Source organism: Stenella coeruleoalba (assembly GCF_951394435.1).
Source record: "Stenella coeruleoalba genome assembly, chromosome: 6".
NCBI classification, from domain to species: domain Eukaryota; kingdom Metazoa; phylum Chordata; class Mammalia; order Artiodactyla; family Delphinidae; genus Stenella; species Stenella coeruleoalba.
This window is the reverse complement of record NC_137151.1, coordinates 66,837,519-66,859,692: the sequence shown is the minus strand read 5'-3', so window position 1 is coordinate 66,859,692 and position 22,174 is coordinate 66,837,519. Positions and strand designations below refer to the sequence as shown.

Genomic DNA, 22,174 nt, shown 5'->3' with positions numbered 1-22,174 from the left:
TAAGGGCTCTGGCACTGCTCGCCTCCAGGCGGGGAGGGGGCAGTACCAAGTGTCATCAGTGGCGCAGACCCAGTCATGCAAGAGAGAAAAACAGTAAGTGAAGCCCATTCTCCTCTCTGAACATGACAGTGAATGCAGAATTAAGTCAATTGGACAGCTTCCACTCCAGTAACCAGCCCCAGGATGGGGTTTTAAGGGAAGGGACACAAACGGAGAGGATGCTGCCAGCTCTGGGTTTATGGGCTGTGCAACCAGAGGGAGGAGGGGGTGAGACCAGCACTGAGGATTGGGGAAGATGCTTTCCTTGGACTCCAGGTAAATGTTACCAGGGTTGAATGTAAGTTTAATTTTTCTCACCCAAAACTGAAGGGCAGCTTTCCCTGTACCACCCCCTCTCCTTACATAAAGGTATTGGAGAAAGAGACAAGAAAGCCTAAAATCTTATGTGTGGTGACATTTAATTCCATAAATACTTATTGAGCACCTATTGTGGAAAAGGACTTTACTAAGCATTTAGGACCAGGGACAGGTAAAGATAAATGAGACAGAGCCCCTCTTCTCCAGGAGCTTGCAGACTGGCAGACGGTGACCAACAACGTAATAAAGCTAGACAGCCATCCAAGAACTCCACAGAGATGAGCTCTGAGCCCAGGGTGGGAGTCAAAGCACCTCCTCCCTGCCCTCAGAAGGAGCGGAAATCTCTCCTGCCTGAGGTGAGCAGTGCAAACACTACCAGTGGCAAACCCAGAAGCAGGCTGGGCTGAAAGGGCTGAGGCTCTGCCAACCAGGAGCACACTTCCTCTCTCAGTACCTCCACCTGTCCCTTCTGGGGCTCGGGACCTGCGGACCCACTCCTTCCCTCAGCATCTCCTCCAATTCGGCCTCAATCTTAGTCTGAAATGCAACACCCTGAAAAGAGGAAGGAAGTCCTAAGCTTCTTGGTGACCCCAAAGCTGTATTTGTAGATACCAAGATCCTTGGGGGGTCACATACGTCACAAGGCAGGCTTGGAGGAAAGTCCCGGGAGGTTCCACGAGAGGCAAGTTAATCTGGGGAATTCAGCTTTACTTCCCCAGGACTGCAATTCAGTGTTGAGGGGTGGAGGAAGGAGGGGTGCAGGGGGAAAGTTGCAGTGATTAGAATCCTCCCACACACAGAAGCAGGGTCTATTTTTGGAGGGAAGAATAGGAAGGCAGAGGCACCAGGCCTTTCATTGTTCTCAGCACCTTTAAAACTTATCACTAAAGCTCTAAAGGACATCAGAAGGGGGGAAATACACTATAATAGAGCTCCACACTTGGATATAAAGATGGGGGGTGCATCCTCCCCTTCACCTCTGCTCCTACTTTCTGAATTCCTCCTCCAAATCCCCAGAGTCCAAAATGAGAAGCTAGCACTCATTTGCCAGAGGGATGCAGTATCACCTGGCTTCTGAGTGAGACCGCCCCCCTCCACCCAAACAGGCAGCAGTGGAATTTGTTTCAGACAGGCTGAAAAGACCAAGTCCACATGCCCTAATGGAGGTGAGGTCTTGCCTAGCTGAACTCCTGCTCTTTAGGTCTCTGACCTCTGGTCGGTTTTGACTCACTCCCTGGGAAAGTCTCTGCCTTGAAACCCCTTAGCAACTCCTTTCCTAGGTGGCAAAGGACCTAGGACCTGCATTTGGGCTTTGGATATTATCTCCAAAGGAGTTCTTCTCACAGGCATTCCCACAGGTGTCCTGATAGGAATGAAAGATGCCAATTGCGACACTTTAAACCTGCATCCCATTCCTGGACCATACTTCCTGGAGTGCACAAGGAATTAGTGTTTTCTATACATCTTATAACTATCCTATGCAAAGCACACTTACATTGCATTATAATTTGCTAATATTAATTTGCTAATATAAACACTTAATGGATATTATTTTTGGAATATCACCTTTCTGGAAGGTAGTTGTTTTCTAAAATATTGGGAGCCTCAAAAATAAGGTCAAGGAGCCAGGCCTCTCTGGGCTCTGAGAGGCTCTGGAAGTTCGTATGCTTCTCCAAGGATAATGAGGCGGTGGATGACATTGAGGTCAGTGCTTTGATGACCTCCCTGGCTAGCAAGGGGTCCTGGAAGCAGAGGTCCCTGAGACTAAAGCAGACTGTACTCCCTTTTGCTCTATACCTCAGCTATAAGGATCTAGTTTAAGGTAACTTAGCTGAACATTCTTAAGAGGCAAAGAGGCAAGAGGAGGGGAGCTGAAGCTGCGCTGAGGTTTGGCCCGGTCGTAGCACCCTCGCTAGCTTCCACCTATGAGCCGAGGCGCGATCCTGCGGCTGGTCCTCACAGCTGCCCCCAAACTCAAAGGCCTAATCAGCCCTTTGAGGGGGGGGAGGTGTGAGGAACTAGAGCACCTGGTTCAAGCTGGTTGTTTCCAAGTGGGGTTTCAAACTGAGCCTAGCATAAGGGCACCTGGCCAAGGGGGCAAGTGAGGCTTGAAGCCCAACCCCCTTGCTGTCTCTCACCAAGCTGTAGCATGGAGTTGCATCTCCCTAGAGGACGGGGCTCTTTCCCTGATTTTTCTGGGCTATAAGTACCCTGCCAGATCTCTCCCCCACCTCAAACTTTTTTTTTTTAATTTCAAGAGAAGCCATAATAAATACAGAATATTTGAAATGTATACTTAAAAGTTGGTGACTGACACAAAATTAAACACACGCACAAACACACACACTGCATGGGCTAAATAAAACAGCTCAGGGGCTGTAACTGGTAGCCAGTCTGGGACCTCTGAATACAGAAGTGATTGAGGCCCAAGGACACACTGGGAAGTTAGCAGAGCCCAGAGCCAGCACTTAGGGCTCCCTGCATCTCCTTCGATTTAGGTCATGCTATCATGCCTGTAGCCACCCGGCTCTCTACCTCTTGGCAAGACCCTGGGTGTCTTCTGGCTGACTGCTTTCCCACGGGATTCTGCCTCCGGAGCTAAGGGTTACACTGGTGAGACCAGGGGCAATGGATCTGGAAGTGAGAAGATGACCATTAGTCCCTCAACTCTCTTAAGGTGAAAGGTCAAACCAACCTGGAGAGTGTCAGGTCAAGAGGGCACCTTTCAAGCCCGTGAAGGTCTGGGATGAAGGGAGTGGGGGAATCTATGTGTGGAGGAGGGGAGGGGTCTGTGGATTCAAGTCAAAACCAAAGACTGCACTTTGCCTCCGGTAACTAGACTAAAATGGAAAGCCAGAGTTGGCGCAAAGTATGAAAAACAAATCCTCCTGTTGTTTTGTTTCCTTTCAGAATCAAACCTATTGTAAATCCTCCTAACCTGTGGCCCCTGAAGCATGTGTATTAGCAGAAGGCAATTTCCCCTCAACACACTACCAGCCCTCTCCTGTCACAGGTGTTTCTGCTTTCCTGAAATTAATGTTGGGGAGGTGGGTAAAAACAGAGAAGAAACTCCCTGAGGATGGTAGCCCCCAAATGCCCAAGAGCTCTCCCTCAGGGGAAGCTGATGCAAACCTCTGTTCCCCAATTCCCGTACCCCTGTGCCTGGACATCTATTCCCGGACCCAGGGATGCTACTGCCCCTTTACCTTTTCGGGTCACTTCGGGTGTGTCACCGAAGCGGCGTTTAGACCTTCTCTTCTCCCCCGACCCTGAGGGTCTGCAGTCGGGGCAGCAGGGGGCACCGCCCAGGGCCGAGGCCGGGAAGCGGGGATGGGGATGGATGAAGGCCGCTGGCTAGGCAGGCCTAGGACCGCGAGGAAAGCAGCCCTCACCCCAAGCCTCCCCCCACCCTGTCCTCGACCGTGGCGGGCGCCCAGGGCTCGCTCAGTTCTGCTTGCCCGGCTGCATGACAATGACGGCTGCTGAAGCCGAGCGCCGCGGCCGCCGAAGGGACCTGGCGCGAAACGGGCCATTAAGCCGGGAATGGCGGCTGGGAGAAGGGGGCTATTTATAGAACAAAGCTCGGCTGCCGCCAGCTGCCCCCGCGCGGGGACGCGGCCCAGGCCTCGCCCCGCGGGCCTCGCGTGCTGGGGAGAGGGCCAAACCCCGGGGCCTCCCCGCCGCAGGGCTGGGCTTTCCCTGCAAAACGGCTAGGTCCTGGAGTCGAGCAGCCCTTCCTCACCGTAAAGCTGCTTCTGGGATCAAGGGGACAGAGCCCCAGAAACGCAGGGAGGGCGCCGCGCCGCAAGGCGGGGAAGGGAGGGTGACTCCCAAAAGCTGCCAAGTAACTCCTCTCGCTCCGGCCACAAACTCTCGCCTCCCTGGGGCCCCGGGATGCAGGGCAGCTGGGAAGATCAGGCCCGGAGGCCACCGGCTCGCCGGCCCACTCTCGGGCGCTCCCGGGGCTGGGCGGGCGTGCCTACGCCTGCGCCGCCACTATCTCCAGCGCGCAGCAGCTGACGGATGGCCTTTTAATAAGCCCCTCGTTAATCTTACCCCGCCTCTCCACCCCCTGACCGGGGACGTCCGTATTTTCTGGCCCGATAAGGCTAGAAATTTTAGACGGTGAAATGTAGCAAGGAAAGCAAGTTCTCATTGTTCAGTCGGAGCCACTCAGCTGTGTCCCTTCGAACAAATCTCCCTTTTTCCTTAAAAAAAAAAAATTACAGCCCTTGGGCGTTTTCATTTTAGATCCTTACGTCTCCGGAGAGCAGTTCTTTCTCCCGTCCAGCTCCCAGATCTATTTTCCTTCCTCTCTAGCAAATCGTGCCCGATACCCACTCTCCGTCTTGCGGCCCCACGCCCCCTCTGCCCCCTTTCCCTTCCCTCCTCTCCTTCAAGGGCAAGCTCCTCAAACCCTCTAGCTTGCACCGCCCGCACCTCCTCCAGGTAGGCCACCGAGGGCTGCAGGCAATCCATTCTCTTGACCTCCAAGGCCTCAAAGAACGAAATTTGAATCCGTTTTGACATCTCGGGCAAAAATATCCAGCCGAGGAAGCCACTTTCAACGCGCGATGGTGGAGAGGGAAGGAATACGACGCGCCAGCTACCGTCTAAGGCGGATGTCTCGCCTTGGGCCTGCTCTCCAGTAAACCCGGACCCTTTTTATGCCGCCTTCGCGTCGCGTAGGCAGAGCGCCTGGGTCAGAACAGCCAAAGCGCCGGGCAAGATGAGCGGGGCTGTCGCGCGGGGGCGCTGTCCTCGCGCCCAGCTAGGGGAGCCCCGAGGTCTCAAGTAGCCCAGGGCCCCCCATCGGAAAAGGTCCCTCGGGGGCACGTCAGGAGAGGGCAGAGGAAGGTCAAGGCCAGTAGAGGAGCGTCTCTGCCGGGCGTAGGGGCTGTAGACACTAGAAAACAGACCCAAGAGCCAGGATTCCCTTCCGCGTACGTCCCACTCTCCCAAACCCGCAAAGCCTGCTCGCCTCGCAGCCCCTTTGGGGCCCCAGCCGGCCCTTTCACTTACCACAGATCTTCAGCCCCAGTTTTCTGGTGCATCCATGGGCCACGCCGCACCAGGTGTCATACGCTAGAAACCAAGAGACGTGCGATCAGTGAGGCTCGACAGTCCGGCACCCGGTCGAGGGCAAAGGTTTTCTGGGGAGGGTAGGGGCAGGTCTTCACCAGTGCGCCTCATTAAAAAGCTCTTTCCCGAAAGGAGCTAAGAGCCAGATCTTTGGGCCGATGGGGAGACTCGTGCCCCCCGAGACCCCATCACAGTCCCTTCCTGCTCCGACCTGAGGTACAGAACAGTGTCTCTGAGAGGCCACGCACCCAGCGCCCCACCCGCGGCTCCCAGCGACCACGATGGGGTAGCCGCCAAGGCGGGGTCGGAGTGGAACAGGGCTGACCACAGGTGCAAAGGGCCAGGCCCGGCTCCTCGACTTGCCCAACACCCACCCGCAGGCCCTGTCCCTTGGTTTCCGTCCCGCAGACTCGAAGGGCGACCACAGCGGCTGGGAAAGGGAACACAGAGACATCTGGGACCAACACATCTCATAATTTCTTGGCGGGTCTCCAGCTGAGTGGCAGCTTAAAATAAACTGGCATGAAATGGGGTCGCGGAAGAGTTCAGGAATTAATTGGGTGAAAAATAGTATTTGACTAGATGGTCGGGCTGGCATGGCCGCTCTTCAGTGGGACCGGGGAGTCGGCAAGACAATAGTGCGCCTCGGGTCTCACCCCCTGCCCCCTCTTCCCAACATGCCCCTCATTAACCCTTCCCTCGGACGTCTCGGATCTGGAGCAGGCGAAGGCGAAGGGAATCAGACACTTTTTCTCCAGGTCTGAATCGCAGATTCAGGCGCTGCCGTGTTCTCAAACTCCTCAGCGTCTATCCTGCCCTCGGGGTTTCAACTTCCAGCCAGAAGCACGGCGGTGCCTGCAGAGCCTGTATGCGAGCTGGTGTAGTGGGCCTAGCCTGAAATTCCCCTCGGATTCCTCATAGCAAGGCGCCTCCAATCACTCCCATCCCCCACCCCATCCGGGCGGATGCCTTCAGCCGGGCGCGAGTGTTTGCTGCGATAAGGAGAGTGACATCCATTAAACCCGAGGCACAACAGAGCCCCAGCGGGGAGAAGAACTAGCCCGACGTCAATGAGAGAGCGTGTCACAGATGGAGTTCCTGCAACAGACAGTAGTAAATCGGGGCGAAAGCTAAACCCTAATAAAAATGCCTGGCAGGTAAAGAGCTATTTTCATCCGATAGAGTGCTTTCATTTTAAAGGCCATCTCACCTAATCCTCATAACCCTAGGAAAAAAGAGGAGTGTTAATCTAAGACTCACTTTACAAATAAAAACACTGAAGCTCAGAGAGGCTAGGAGAGTTTTCCAAGGTCACTCAGCTGTGGCGTTGGAGTTCAGACCCATGGCACTGCCTTTTAGAGTTGGGGATTGCAGTGAAAGAAAGGGAAAGAGAGATGGGAAGAGGAAGTGAGAGAGATCCTTTGACGTAGCCAGAGTAGGGAAGACCGAGTGGCTGAGAACAAGGAGGAGGCGTCGCCGGAGCAAGAGGTCGAGTAAGGTTGTGCGAATTGAGCAACGCCACCTCCCAGGAGACCCTGGCGGGGCAGAGAAGCAGAGCCAGCTGGGCGGGCGAGGATGTGTCTGCAAGGGAGGGCAAGGATGGGTGGAGAGCCAGGTGTGCGCGCACAGCCTAGAATGCTCACGGCGGCTGGGCTGTCGGGGCCGACGGCGGCGTTCTCAGGACAGGTGCTGCAGGCTTTTCCTGGGCCCAGCTCTCGGCTATCTTCCCTCCGCCCTGGCAAATTCCGGGCGCGCCCGGCCATGAGCGAACTCGGGTCAGCTCCTCTACTGGGTCTGGGACCCGCGGTTAGGCACATGGGCTCCGCTGCTGGCTGCCTCTGGGAAGTAGGGGCGCAGTAGGGGTTCAGGACTCGAGGGTGGGTGAACACAACGGCCGCCCACCCCTGCCAGACAGCAGAGAAAGGGGCAGGAAATGTGGAGAGAACTGGAAAAGAAATCCATCAGGGCCAGAGCAACAGACAAAGGCGCGCAGGCCTCCCGTTTCTCTTGGCCTGGTCCGACCAGCTCTGGTAGCCAGTGCCCGGCTCTCGCGCCACCAAGGCTGGCGGCTCTCCTGAGCCCCTCTTTGTTGTGTGGGTAATTGTAGCTTGCCTGGGGGGCTGGGGGAGGGAGCTGCAAAGGGAACTGGAACGCCGCCTAAGAATTTAAGAGAAGGCCTCCAGCCGGGAAGCCAAGGGCAGCACCTAGGGGTTGGATAGAGGGCTTACCTGATACCCCCCTACGCCAACCTTCGTTGATGGGAACAATTGATGTTTTCTCAAGCTTATAGAAAGTGCTACAAAAGTGAAGCAATGAGCTCTCCTTCTAACCACAATGCCATCCCTAAGCCCTTTTGTATAGAAATTCTGGGGCCGTTACTATCCGGAGCTCATGGATTTGGAGGGAGCGCATTTCCATCCAAAGTGGAAAAAGGAAAACAATTCCCTCATCTCCACATCTCTACAAAGATGCTGGAAATCAATCCGAATTAAAGACAGATTCTGGAAATGGGTTGAGTCGCCGCATGGAGCTAGGGGTGGGGAAGCATACATTTCCCCACCCTCTTTTATCTGGTTCCCCTTTTCTTCCTCTCTCTTCCAGAGGTGTTCATTGCTGACAGGTCTCCTGCCCTGGAGAAAAGAGAGGGCTGCTCTCTCCTACCGCCCTGGCAAACCTTCTGGATTCTTCCTGGTTCCCCACTTCTTGCCACTCAGGATGATGCCCGCTTTTTTTTTTTTTTTTTTTTTTGTCTCTGAAATGTAATTGTCTAAAATGTCGAGGCTTAATCTCAAACCATTTTATGCTCCTTTCTTGCTCCTGGCTTCTTCCTCACTCGTCAATAGCTCGACGCAAATTTGGAGCAATTAGGGACCCCGAGTTTTCTAAAAGCTGCAATTAACGTCGAAATTTCCGCTGATTATAGAGTTCGAGCACAATGCAGGGGTAAAGGAGGGGGGGAGGGGTCAGATCTCGGCTCAACGAAAGCCGAAGACAGAAGACTCTATTCCCGCTGAGACTCCCAGCTCCTCACACCGCCCCTTGCGCTGACCCCCGTCGTCCCACCTAGCAAAGAAACCACACACAACACAACAAAAACAACACTCTCGCCGCGCGTCCTTCCCCCGCAGCGAAGCCTCCAAGGATCGCCACCGCTCCGACCCTGCGTGGTTCCCACTGCGTTAGCGCCCTGGAATCGCCTAGCATCCCTGTCAGTCGAACGACCTTTGGTCGGGACCTGGGTCAGGGCCCCACTTCTTTCTAGCCTCCATCATCTCCGCGCTCCCCCTTCCCTTTCTGCCAGCGCAGCCTCCTCACGTCCCAGCGCCCCCATCTTCCCCGCAGTCCATTTGATAGGAAACTGGAGCAGGACCTACTTGTGGGGCGCAGGTTGGTAGTATTGGGGTCCGCTCCCGCGTTCGAGGAGGTTGCGGACGAAGAAGGGGTCGAAGACGCCATCTGCTCGGTTGTCCCCGGTCCTCTGCTGTCCGGGGTCCTCGGCCGGCCGGGCTTAGGAACAGGCTGCAAAGAGAAGCGAGAGCTGCACGGGGAGGGATTCAGGGGTCCGGCGCGCGGGAGGCGATTGAGCGGTCGGGGGCGCGGACGCTCCCGCTTAAGTCCGGGCTCAGGAGAGAGAGGCTAGAGGAACGGCAGCCAGCGGGCTGGGTCGGGGTGCGCCGGGCTGGGGACGGGGGGAGGAAGAGACGTGCACGCGAGCTGGGGACTCGGGCGCCCGCAACGTAGCCCGGGGCGGCTCTCCAGTCTGGCGGCGGGGCGACCTGGAGCGCAGCGCTGAGACTAGAGGAGCCCAAGGCCAGTGCAGGTCGCGCGGGTGCGGGGGACTGGGCTAGGAGGGCTAGGGAGGCTCAGTGCGCGGTTTTCCAGCCTAGCCGCGACAAGCACTATTGGGCTCTCAGCAGCCGGCGGGCGGGCGGGCTGACGGGTGTTGGGGGGGAGGAGGGCGCACGGGGCGGGCACGTCTGGTTCGGTGTCTGGTTCCCCTTGTTGTGTCTGGCTGATTCCCTGGAAAGAAGGAGGCTAACTGCTCCGGGGACCGGGGACTTTGGTGAGACAAGGTGAGAGGGAAAAAAAGGTCCACGTCTTTACGTTCTCCCTCGGACTTGGCTGGGGTAGAAATACAGTCACCTTGTAGTCCAGACAGCCAGAAAGCAGCGAGTCGGAACCTCGCTTGTCTCCCTCTTGCCCCACCCGCTTTGAGTCATCTCGAAGCCAAGAACGGGGCTCTATCCTTGTTTCTGTATTTCCTCTCCACCCAACTCTCTGAGGTCCCCGGATTTCTAGCTGTACAGACCCGGAGAGGGTGAGAGGCAAGAAAGGGGAACGTCACCGGGGAAACGAACTTGCGCCCAGCGCGCGGGAGGTGGCAGACAAGGATAGGTGCGCGGCGCCCCTGCTCCGCGCTCGGCGCTGGTGCGATGGCTTCCGAAGGCCAGGAGACAGAGAGTGCGGGCGAATCTGGGTACATCTAAGAGCCTGCAGAGTAGCGCCCGCCGGCCACGGCCTCCAGACCCTGCATAGGACTCCGCATCTAGCTCCGCGCGCGCACTCGCCCAGCAGAGCAGGCAGCGGGGAGGCCGGGGCTTCTGGGGAAGTAACAGGTTACCGCTCTGAGTCGCGCCTTCGGCTGCTGCTGGCCAGGAGCCCATTGGTGAGACCGGCGCTCGCAGCCGGGAGGCGGAGGGGAAAATCGCTCTCGCTCCACTCCTGCGCGAGCCTCAGCCTCTGTGCGTCCCCGGGGCATGAATCTCGCTGATGGGGATAGGATGATTGCGAAGGCTGAGGTCTCTGCGCCGCGCAGGAACGGAGAGTCAGGACTGGGGCGGGTGGGACGCACTCAGCTCGGGAGGGTAGATGGCAGACACTGGGGTGGGGATTGGTCAAGAAACCGCGGGTGAAGAGGACCCAGCTAACAGTCGCGGCTGGGTACTGGGAATGTACGGGCGGCCGCGCGCTTACCCACCTAGGTTGGGAGACAGCAAGCCGTGCGCTCCGGTCGCTCTTCTGCGTAGCGCCCAGCAATCCGCCCGGCTCGGCCCGGCTCTGCCACAGGCGTAATCTGCCCGGCGTCACCTCCAGCTGCCGCCTCTGTTTCGCTAGCACCGTCCCGCACGGGAGCTCCAGGAAGAGAAAAGAGCAATCCGAAGAGGCGGCTTCTTGGCTTCGGGGGAGGCGGAGGCGGAGTGGGGAGGCGGGGACCGGCTCAGCAGGGGAATCACGAGGCCGCTGCTTGCGGGGGCAGCTCGGCAGAGCGGTGGGGCTCCTTGCAGGTGCCTGACCGCCTCTGGAGCTTTGTAGGGCGATTATAAATCCGGATCACGGGTTTGCGCCCGGAAAAAAAAAAAAAAAAGGAAGAAAGAGAAAGAAAGCAAGAAAGAAAGAGAAAGAAAGAAAAAGAAAGAGCCCTATGAGTAATCCAGACCGTACTCAACACGCTCTATTTTTTGAAATAGGCAGAGTGTCGGGTAAGGCGAGGCAAGAGAGAATTTCTATGAAGAATTCTGCCTCGCTGAGCGCTTCTCCCTCCCTTTCTTCTCCCCCACTACCATATCTTCGAGAAGACAAGAGCAGTATCTTTGCCTCAATTACTCTCCCCGCGGTTCCTCCAGCTCTACGACCCCACGATGCCTCCTTGAGCGAAACCGCGTTCTGGGTCGTGTCCTTGCTGGCTCTCTACTGAGCCAGGATTGTCGTGAAAGCAAAGGAGGCAGAGACGAGGGGGGAACACTCAGACCCTAGAGGATTCCATCTCCTTTTCATTTCAGTTTCCTCATCCAGCTCAGAGCCTCCCCAAGTATTTCATCTGAGTTCAGCTACCCACTGCCTCCGCAGAGAAAAGGGTCCGCTTTCCAACCGACTGTACGCTCCCTCCTAGCTTTGGTTCCCTTGGTGATGGGGAAAGGAGTCCTCCTGATTGATCATATCTGAAGGTTAATAACACGCACGAGTGCCGCTCCACACACAAGGGGAACCCGAGCATAGAGGTGTCCTGGGGGTGGGGTGGGGGGAGCGGACCGGCCCTCTATGCCTAGGCCCACTCCCCTCCACTCCCCCTTCGATTTCATGCTTTTTAAGGATTCTCCTTTTGCAATATTTAAACGTATTTAACGAACTGCCTGGTTCGGAAAGCCCCTCACGGTAAAAAGACGTTCACGGAAAAATTTCCACCAGATGGCGCTAGGCGGCCAGAGACCGAGAGGCCCTACGCTGGCCGGGTCTTTCCTCGTGCGCCAGAGCCAACAACTAGACTGGCTGGCGGGGCTGTTTATTCTCTGGCCTTTTCAAGCCATCCCTCAGGCACCCTCGTCTCTAATTTTTGTTCTCCTCTTTCCTCTACCTCAGTTTCTTTTTCTTGAGGGCAAAACAAAGTTGATCTTTGGGTCTGGGTGACACCGTGTAACCAGTGATTCCTTTACTCGTTTTCGCAGTGAGTTTTTTTTTTCCTTTCCCTGTTGCGGTGCAGCAGGCAGGGGTTATATATGGACACGTCTGCGGCCTTGCTGGCCCACCGGAGTCCCGACCCTTCTCTCTGAATATCTTATTGCCTTTCACCATGACACAGTGGGGATGCCGAAAATCTTACAAAGCACTGAATATTCCATAAGGGAGATCGAAGATTCAGCCCTGAGAAGACGGAGTTCGATTAGTACGAGGGATCTCGTTGTGAGGTTTGAAATAACCGCGTTGCCCTTGATACTAAAGGAAATACTGTTGCCCTCTCTTCAATCTTACAGTAAGAACTCGGGCACTTTTTAAGGACGGAAAAGCATCCCGAACGGCGGGCGTGGGTAACAGCAGCACCGGGCGCCAGAGCTCAGGACTGGGCAGGGTGGGCGTGCCCACTCCGCGCAGGAAACAACCCTTCAAACCGCGCACCGCGCAGCTTCTCTGCCACGCTTGGAATGCGCGGTTTACTACGAGACTAGGCTCGGAATTCCACCCACGCCCCTTCCTCGAGCCTTCCTAAAAGAAATGGTTGCACCAATCAGGGAGCCCGGTGCTAGGGCTCGATCATTCAAGACGCCCTGGGGCAAGGAGGCCGGCGGGAGGAGGCAACAAATCCCCGCTCCTCTCAGGGTGTGCCGTACCAGGAAGACGCCCGCTCACCTTGTCTCCTCTGCCTTCTCCTAAGATGCGAGATTCCCCAGAAAGGAACATTCGTTTACCTTAACCTGTGGCATCAGACTGAGAAATTTCCACCCACTCCCTCTTCTGACCCCGGTGTCCAAAACGCTCACCCCTAACGTTTTAGCCAATAAAATAATCTCGCCGGAGAAAGAAATCTCCTACAAGACTGTGTGTCTCAAATTAAAGCTGAGTCCGTCCAGCTGCAAGGACATCCCTCCCTTTCTCCTTTATGTAGGGGGAAAGGGAGGAATGAAGGCTCTTGCTCGTCCTTAATTTTAAAATGTTTAATATTAATAATTAATTAAACGGATGTTTATTAATCACCTACTTTGTGCCAGGCGCTGTTCTCATGGAGCTTACACTGTCCAGCAATTTATATTATCCCTGCACTCATGAACATTCCAGTTAGGCGGGAAGAGTAACAGAGTTGGGGACTTCATGGCTTTGATTTAGTTTCCAATTATCTCTCATTCCAACCCAGACTCTTGGGCTCAGCGGAGATGGTAAAGAACCGAGGGCCTGGAATTCCAGTTTCAGCACAGCGAGTTCGGACTTAGGGCACGGCTCTTTCAGCACCAAGGACAGAGCCCACGGTTTGGTCGCTTAAGCCTCCGGTTAGTCCGCTTAGGTCTCCAGCATTTAGGAAACCCGCCCAGCTCTCCCCATCCGCCTCCCCGCAGTAACTGCTGGGTTTTGTTTCCCTTGTTGGGGCGCGGTGGTGGTGGAGTATGTCGCCCCATTCTTGCCTCTCCGGTAAGAATTTGCAAGGAGGGTCGTTGTGGTTGTCTTTCGGCTCTTCAGAATATTTGGGGATCTATATTTTTGTCTGTATTTTTCCACTCTTCTTTTTATCTTTTATGACTCCCGGGGGAAGATGCTTTGGATATTGGGGGTGGGAAAAAGATATCCTCTCTGGGGACTCTTCCCGGTGGTGAGGGGTGGCCCGGAAGGGAGTAGTATCCGCCCAGATGTTTCGTTTGCATTTGATCGAAGGTTTAGCGCTTTGAAGAAATGGGAACAAGACGTCCAGAGGCAGAAGAAGGAGGGGGCGAGGGCGACTCCTCTGGTCTCTCTCTGACGGGCGTGGAGGTTTTGCCAGCCTGCAACCCAGGCTACTCGATTATGTCTTCCGAGGACAACCTTCCTTTAGGTCAAGGATGGTTGGGACTTGGGAATACGACCCTCCGCCCACAATGCCCTTTCCCCGGGAGGTTTTAAGATATTCCAAGTGGATTTGGATTTGGAGACGAGCCTTTCGTCAAAGGAAAAAAAGCGAGTGGGTGGAGTAAGGAGTGGAAGGGGCACCCAAATGGGCTGCGGGGGAGATTTTTTATGCGTAAAATATGGTCCGCGTCAAGGTGAGTAAATATGAAACGTCAATCTTTTTTTTTTTTTTTTTAATGCATTTAGCATTTTTAGCCTCCAGGAAAGGTAATTTAGAGCCACAGTGTTGGTTCATTTCAGCCTGCTCGTTAAGGTCTATTTTAAGCATCTAATTTACGACCAAAAAAGAGGGGGGAAAAATGGCAGTGTTCACCTTTTAAACGTCTGTCTCCCGAGACGAGGGCTGTGGGCAGCGTTAACCGTACACTCGGCTTTTCGTAAGTGGGAGCGAAGGTCTATTCGGTGTGTTTGTGTACTTTAAAGATAGTTCCCCAAATCATTCTGGACTTTCTTTGGGAACCATAGCTAAATCAACACCCCTACCCACAACAGACGACGTCACACTCACTCCTGGAAGATGGGAAAGGGTTAAAAGTGTGGCGAGAGAGGGAGAATTCCAGCCAGAACGCCGCCAGAGAGGACTCCGGAAATTACAACCTTTTCTTCTAAAGAACAGCGCTGAGTTCCTCAGATAATCGTCATATGGTCCCTTCCCCCTTGCTATTCAGAAGATGAAAATATTCTAATATTAAAGAAATTAATCAAAGAGGACAGAGTAATTTGTATTGGGGCACATCTTAAGATGCCCAGTTCTCGCTATTTCAAACACGACGACGGAGGGACCGCCAGGTGGCGATAGATTACAATTTCTGAGGGAACAACGGGTTCCACAAGGGAGCAGTTCTTGAAGGAAAACTGCTGGCAGGCCCTTTCCAGTTCACACTCATACTCTGCCATATTTCACAAAGCAGGGCCTTTTTTTTTTTTTTAAATGCCGAGAGATGCTGCCGGAAGTGGCTGGAAACACTCAGAATCTCTGTCCCTTTGGTGAAAGAGGAGGGGATGCAGAGTATCCAACTCTTTCCCACAGAGCTACTCTTTAAAGGTAGCCTCAGGACAGGAACTCTGGTATTAATTAGGCAAGGTGTTCCACTGCGAAACTGGACACCAGGGAAATAACAGGTCTGGACTGCAATTCTGACAGCTTCTAAGATGTATCTATGTTTTCAGTTCTCTCAACAAAAACTAAGGCAAAATCAGTCCTTTCCCAAAAGAGTGGAATGAAGAAAGATGATTTCCCAAATGAGATGCTTTTTAGTGAAACAGAGTATGGAACAGCGATACAGTTGAGCCTTGAACAACCTCCGGGGGTTAGGGGAGCCAGCCCTCACCACAGTGGGAAATCCACGTATAACTTTGAGTCGGCCCTCCATGTACAGAGTTCCTCAGCATCCACGGTTCCTTTGTATCTTAGATTCTGCATCCACACTTTCAACCAACCTGAAATCATGTAGTACTGTAGTATTTACTATGGAAAAAAGTCCGCATCTGAGTGGACCCTCACAGTTCAAATCTGTGTAGTACAAGGGTCAACTGTATTTTATCTATTTTTTTTTTCAGTGTAAAAGCTCTTGAACTATTTAGAATAACAGGTATTTAGCCCTTGCTTTCAGATGTAGGTGCCTAGGACTGCTGTGTATGAGAGGTTCTGGAAGGTTCTTAGTTGTGGAGAATCTGATAAATTTCTATTCCTGATCAGATTCCTTCCCTATCTGGCCTAATCCTTGGCCAGTTACTCGGGAGAAAACAGAAGCTTAACAGGTGGGATTCATCATTGCTGTTCTAGCTTAGTTTCTTTCTTGTCAAGAACTAACAAGTAAGAGGTCACTGGAATTTATTCACACCCAAGGTTCTCACCTGTGTCAGCTGCAAATCAGTGCCTTGGGTTTTCCCAATTAGTTACCTGGAGCTCGTTCTTTCTTACTTTCAGGTGCAAGGCTGAGGTCTTGTTTTCTCTGCCTTTGGATGAGTCAAGGATCCTTTAGAACTGCAACAACTTGAAATCTCAGGAAGTCCCTAAATATGCAGATTAAATGATAGTCAATATCTTTTCACTGGGTCACATTGTCTCAACTACATAGCTAGGGATAAACCACAGACATGCACTGAAGCACAGGAAGACTTGAACTGGTAAAACTTTTGTTTACCTCCCTGAATCAGAACCGTATACTCTCCCCGCCGTCACCACTGCCCCCCCCCCCACCGCCACACACACACACCAACCTTGATATTGGACTTGGCCATGCGATTTGCTTTGGACACAGGAATAGAGCTGAACTGCAAATCCATGAGTTTTGAGGTAATGTGTGATGCATCATTTCTGTGGCAGTAGCTGACGAGTACAGCCTCTCACACCAAGGCTGCCAGGGAGAACCAAGGTGGAACTCAGAGAAAGGTCTTGGCGTTGGCTGCCCAGGATTGCTTACTGTGGGTGGGCCCAGTCTGGCCTAATAGCGGTGGTGGAGGGGGTGGGGCACGTTAGCGACCTCTGACGTCTCTGTCTCTCTCCTTCTCTGTGCCTGTCTCTCACTTTAGAATCATGACTACAGAAATAGTTATAGAGGTGAAAAATAAATCTCCTGGAAATTATGCGGTGTGTTTATTGTCTGAATTCTCATTTAAGCATCACCTGAGATCGTCTGCTTTGCAAAGAAACTGAAGTCCAGAGAAGTTTCAGGATTTCCCAGAGCACACACTTAGTGAGAATCAGGCTGGAAACTCTTCTCCCTTCCATCTCAGTGCCCTGTGCACTGCTCAGTGAGGCCTCCCAGTTCTGCCACATAATAATCATTTGGCCTTGGAAAATCACTTAATCTCTCTGGACTCCCATAATGGCAGGGTTAGGGTATCAGATGAGACCAGATAAGGCTTCATTCATCTAAAATAATTAATTAGTAGTGTTTCATGACTCTTCTCACAGGGCAATGTTCTCCTGTTGTGAATGCTATGGACTCAAGGACCTCTTGAGGTCTTCAAGGCAGCTTGTTACAGGAAGAAAATCAATAACTTTAGTCAGACTTGAGTTCAAATCTCAATTCTACTTATCAGCTATTATTTAAATGCTCTCAGTCTAAATTTTCTCATCAATAAAATGGGAGCTAACATTAGCTTTGTGGGCTGTCTTATTTGATGTCCATAAAACCCATGTTCACAAGTTCAGTGATGCCTGGTTTATGAATTTCAATGTATGTCAACTCCGGCTCCTGTTCTTTCCCCTTAGTTCAACAGTGATTTTATCCATTTAAATGTTTTCTCCTTGGATGTATAAGCTAAGCCTAATATGTGTTTTATTTTGTTGCCCATTTCAGTAGAGCTTCATCATCCCTTGACACAGACTTGAAGGCTTTCTCTTCAGCGATTTAGAGGCCTTTTAATCTACAGAGAGTTTTGATTCCTAGAGGAGAAAATTTTCTGATGGAACATTCAGACTCAGCTGAGAAGGGGTGAAAGGGAGCCAGTTTTGTGCCGATGTCTTCACTCTGCCCCAATGACACTGACCTTCTTGTTGTTTCTTAAACATTCTTGGCATGTTCCCATCTCAGGGACTTGGCAATAAATATTCCTCTGCTTGGAAAGCTCTTCCCTCACGTATCCATAGGATTTGTTCCTTCTCATTCTGGTTTTTGCTCAAATGTTATTTTCTCAATGACCTTCCTTTATCCATTTAAAATTACAAATCTCCCCCGGTCATAGAAATCCCTATTCCACCCTATTTTTTTCCTCTAACACTTTCTTTTTTTCTTTACCACTTGACATATTGTATATTTTACTTATTTATTGCTTCTTTCTTCTCACTAAAATGTAAGCTCCATGAGGGCGGGGATTTCTTTTTAAACCAATGTATCCCCAGCACAGAATGGTTCCTGGAGCACTATAACCACCCACTGCATATTTGGCTGGTTTTTATTTTGTGCATCTGAATAGACAATATATTCCTAAGATCTTCAGGTGGCCATCTGGAAGGCACCTAGTGCCTGCAGAATGACTATGGGCAGTCGTTTTGCATCACTTTCTTTTCTTCATCTGGATTCAGATAAGGAGGTGAGAAGAAAAAGTAGACAAGGAAGAAATAAGTCCCCCAAAGTCAGAACCACCTAGGAGACCTCAACTAGCCTATGAAGGAGCAGCCAGTTACATTAGTATTCAAACCCCTGCCTTAACAGGTGGCAAAAGATCTCAGTTTTGCAAGTTTGTTTTGAGACAAGTTTCTCAAAAGTATTCTTTTAATTCCATTTAGTACGTAGGATTTTTTAATATTTTTCCTCTTATTTTCTTTCATTGGTGGGATGTGAGCTAAGGGAAGGTGGCTGTAGGATGACGATGTTGTCTGCTGATTTAAGTATTCTGCCCCACCTTTGGCTCAGTTCTTCAGATGCCAACAGGATGAAACTGAATTTGGTGCCTAGTATGATGGGAAAGAGATTTTCTTCCTAACACACTATCCAGTGGTAGACAAGGAACTGTGAAATGCATCATCTTAACAGGATGATTGTTTTCAAGTAATCCTTTTCATGGAAAGACATTCAGAATAATTTTTCTTTGAGGCAAAGATACATTTAGAGACCTGGGGCCATGAAACGCCAAAAGTCTTGTTACAGAGTAGAAGAGGGGGCAAGCTAAAGTGTTTGAAAGGCAGGGGAAGGAGCTCAGGAAAGTTAACCAACTATTAAACTTTTTTTTGATACAGTTCTGCAACAATAGGAACTATGGGGTTGGCCAAAAAGTTCGTTCGGAAGAGGTTATGGCAAAACCTGAACGAACTTTTTGGCCAACCCAACACATAATCAATTCTAAAATAACAAGGTCTTTTGGAGGCTATAGGTGATGATTTGCAATTGTTTCTACTTAATTTATCCAACTGGGCATAAGAGTAAGCAAGTTTGTGAGTGTACTAACTGGTTAAGATTCTATGAAGATCAGCATTTCTGTCTCAGACATTTCTTTTCTGAACTTAATGACCTATTTAGTTACTTATTAGTATTGATCCTCATCAGAAGCTTCCAGCACACCAAAAAGTGTACTAAGGCCTGCTAATATGCCTCACGTACAATAGGCAATTCGTGAATGTTGCGCTATATCCTCCCTTCCTTGTGTAAACTTTTCTGTTCCTAAGGTCAGTTTTACTTTAACTTTTTTTTTAGTCTTTTTTTAAATTGAAGTATAGTTGATTTATAATGTTGTGCCAGTCTCTGCTGTACAGCAAAGTGACTCCGTTATACACATGTATACATTCTTTTTTTAATATTCTTTTCCATTATGGTTTTCCATTATGGTTTATCCCAGATTAGTTATAGTTCACTGTGCTATACAGTAGCACCTTGTTGTTTATCCTTTCTTTTTAAGTTTCTTTCTTTTTTTTAAAAAAGTACATTTCTTCCTTTAAATTAATATATGATTGTTAAAGTCTGTGACTTTATAATGAACTAAAATGAAATGACCTCATCACCCATACACAACCATAGTGAACATTTTCATTAATTTTTCCCCCAGATTTCATCCTGCCCTATTAGAGGCTTAATTTAAAAGTTTTTAGTATTGAACAGTTATTTGTACACACATGTTCACAGCAACATTATTCTCAATAGCCAAAAGGTGGAAGCAATCTAACTGCCCATCAATGGATGAATGGATACACAAAGTGAGATATACATACACAATGGAATATTATTTAGCCGTAAGAAGGGATGAGGTATTGAAACATGCTAGGGCATAGATGAACCTTGAAGACATTATGCTGAGTAAAATACTCCAGTCACAAAAGGATAAATACTGGAGGATTCCACTTACTTGTGGTACCTAGGTCAAATTCATAGGCAGAAAGTAGAACAGTGGTTGCCAAGGACTGAGGGTAGAGGGAAATGGGAAGTTATTGTTTAATGGGTACGAAGTTTTGGTTTGAGAAAATGGAAGAAGTTCTTGAGGTGGATGGTGGTGATGATTTCACAATATGAATGTGCTAAGTGTTACTGAACTGTGTGCTTAAAAATGGTTAAATGGTAAATTGTATATTTTAGCACAATAAAAAGCTTTTAGTTATAAAAGTGACACATGCCTATGATAAAAAAAATTAAAATGCATACATTGAAAAGTAAAGCTTTTCTTACCTACCTCCCCTCCTCACTTGCACAACCCAGAGATAAACATTCTAGCCAGTTTCATATTTCTACTTTGACATACCTGCACCTGTAACTGGCACAAGGATCTGCCAATTCCTCTTCCTTGGCTTTGAGTGGCCATGACCCTTGGGGACCTGACGGTACCCTAAAGAGTCCAGTTAGGCTTACAGTCTTAGAGGATGTTATTGGTGTCATTATGCTTGCTATGCTGTGGCAGATACATACAGTAGGATGCTCTCAGCTGCAAAGTAATAGAAAATCAGAAACAAACTGGCTTAAACAGTAAGAAAATTTATTGTCTTACGTAGGATATTCAGAGGTAGGGCAGGCGCTAAACCAGAGATGACTGTCAATAAAAATGTCATCAAGGACCAGGTTCTTCTTTTCTCTCCTCCGCTGTCCTTAGCATTGGCTTCAGCATAAAGCTTCCCATGGTTCTAAGATGCTGCAAGTATGCATGAGGGCTCTATGCTTTCTTGTCTCATGTTTTATTAGCTGAGACTGGCTGAGTTCTGTCCATGTCTAGTAATAACTAGTAGTAAAGGGATATTGGTCTAAGGGTACAAAGTTTCAATTATGTAAGGTGAATAAGTTCTGGAGATCTAAGGTACAGCATGGTAACGATAGTTAACATACTTATTGTATACACAAGCCTACCTCATTTTTATTGCATTTCACAGATATTGCGTTTTTTTTACAAATTGGAGGTTTGTGGCAACCCTGGGTCAAGCAAGTCTATTGGGGCCATTTTTCCAATAGCATTTGCTCACTTTGTGTCTCTGTGTCACATTTTGATAATTTTTGCAATATTTCGAACTCCACCAGCAAAAAGATTATGACTTGCTGAAGGCTCAGATGATGGTTAGCATTTTTTAGCAATAAAGTATTTTAAATTAAGGTATGCATATTATTTTTTTAGACATGTTACTGCACATTTAATAGATTACAATATAGTGTAAACATAACTTTCATATGCACTGGGAAACCAAAAACTTCATGTGCCTCACTTTAATGTGATACTAGCTTTATTGTGGTGGTCTGGAACTGAACCCGAAATATCTCTGAGGTATGCCTGTACTTGAAAGTTGCTAAGAGGATAGATCTTAAATCTTCTCAACACACACACACACACACAGGTCACTATGTAGAGGTGATGGATATGTTAATTCGCTTGATTGTGGTGGTCATTTCACAATGTATATGTGTATCAAGTTGTTCACCCTAAATATATACAAAAATATAATTTTTATGTCAATGACATTTCAAAGCTGTTACAAACAAACAAACTAGTAGCAAGTGGGATGGGAGTACCGTGATTAGCTTAGACTTACCACCTAGGTTGAAAAGGCTGGAGGGGGAATCAACCAGTGTCTGCTATAGGCTGTCTCCTGGTTCAGAAGGGTGCATTATGAACAAGGCTGTTCAAGTCCATCTCATCTCCCAGTGCTTTACTTAACAAGCCTCTCCAACTTCTGCACACACACAGCCCCACCCTGCACTGTAACATATCCCAAGTCAGCTGGGTAGTTTATTAGGAAAGCCAATCAGAGAGACCTTTGTCCTCCTTAGTGTGGCCTTGGAGGCTACATCTTACTTGCCTCTTGTGAATTCTCAATACTGCACAATATAGGACACTTGCCCAGAACTGCAAAACATTTCCAGTGGATCCAGGCTTTCCTTCACATCTGGCACATGAGCTCTGGTCAAGTGCTTCCCACCCACCTCTCTTGCTTGTCCAACATCAATATTCCAGGCAAAATACCAAAATTACATATACCTCACATGTAATTAACCAAGGGTATAGTTAAAGGGAAAAAACACACTTCGATTGAAGAGAATGTAGGTTATCACCTTGCTTAATATACAGTTGACCCTTGAACATCATAGGGGTTAGCGGTGCTAATCCTCCGTGCCGTCGAAAATCTGAGTATAGCTTATAGTGGGCCCTCAGTAACCGCCGCTCGGCATCTGTGGTTTGGCATCCGTGAATTCAACCAACTGTGGACCGTATAGTACTGTAGTATTTACTACTGAGAAAAGTTCACGTACAGTGGGCCCGCACAGTTCAAATCCGCGTTGTTCAAGGGTCAACCATATAAAGAAATGAAGGGTAACTGAAGGCTATATGAGGAGCACAAAAGAGAGGCAATTCTGATTCCACGTTTGGACTGCTGGAGCGTGGTCCAGATGGAACCAACTGCCACTCACTGAGGTTATGTTATATACATTCTCTAAGGTATTAGATGGTCTTT

The 22,174-nt window shown here is 50.0% G+C and overlaps 1 protein-coding gene across 1 annotated transcript in view; it reads right to left on the bottom strand.

The window, feature by feature from the left end:
* The window catches only part of GAD1 (glutamate decarboxylase 1), a 49,211-nt gene extending 38,688 nt beyond the window's left edge, over positions 1-10,523 (bottom strand). Inside the window, exons 1-3 of the mRNA XM_079924437.1 lie at positions 10,418-10,523; positions 8,814-8,958; positions 5,380-5,442 (exon numbers count right to left, since the gene is read on the bottom strand). Of these exons, the coding sequence (XP_079780563.1) occupies positions 5,380-5,442; positions 8,814-8,895 (145 nt within the window). The 5' untranslated portion in view covers positions 8,896-8,958; positions 10,418-10,523. The remainder of the gene's footprint in view (positions 1-5,379; positions 5,443-8,813; positions 8,959-10,417) is intronic.
* Between the last annotated feature and the right edge of the window lie 11,651 nt (positions 10,524-22,174).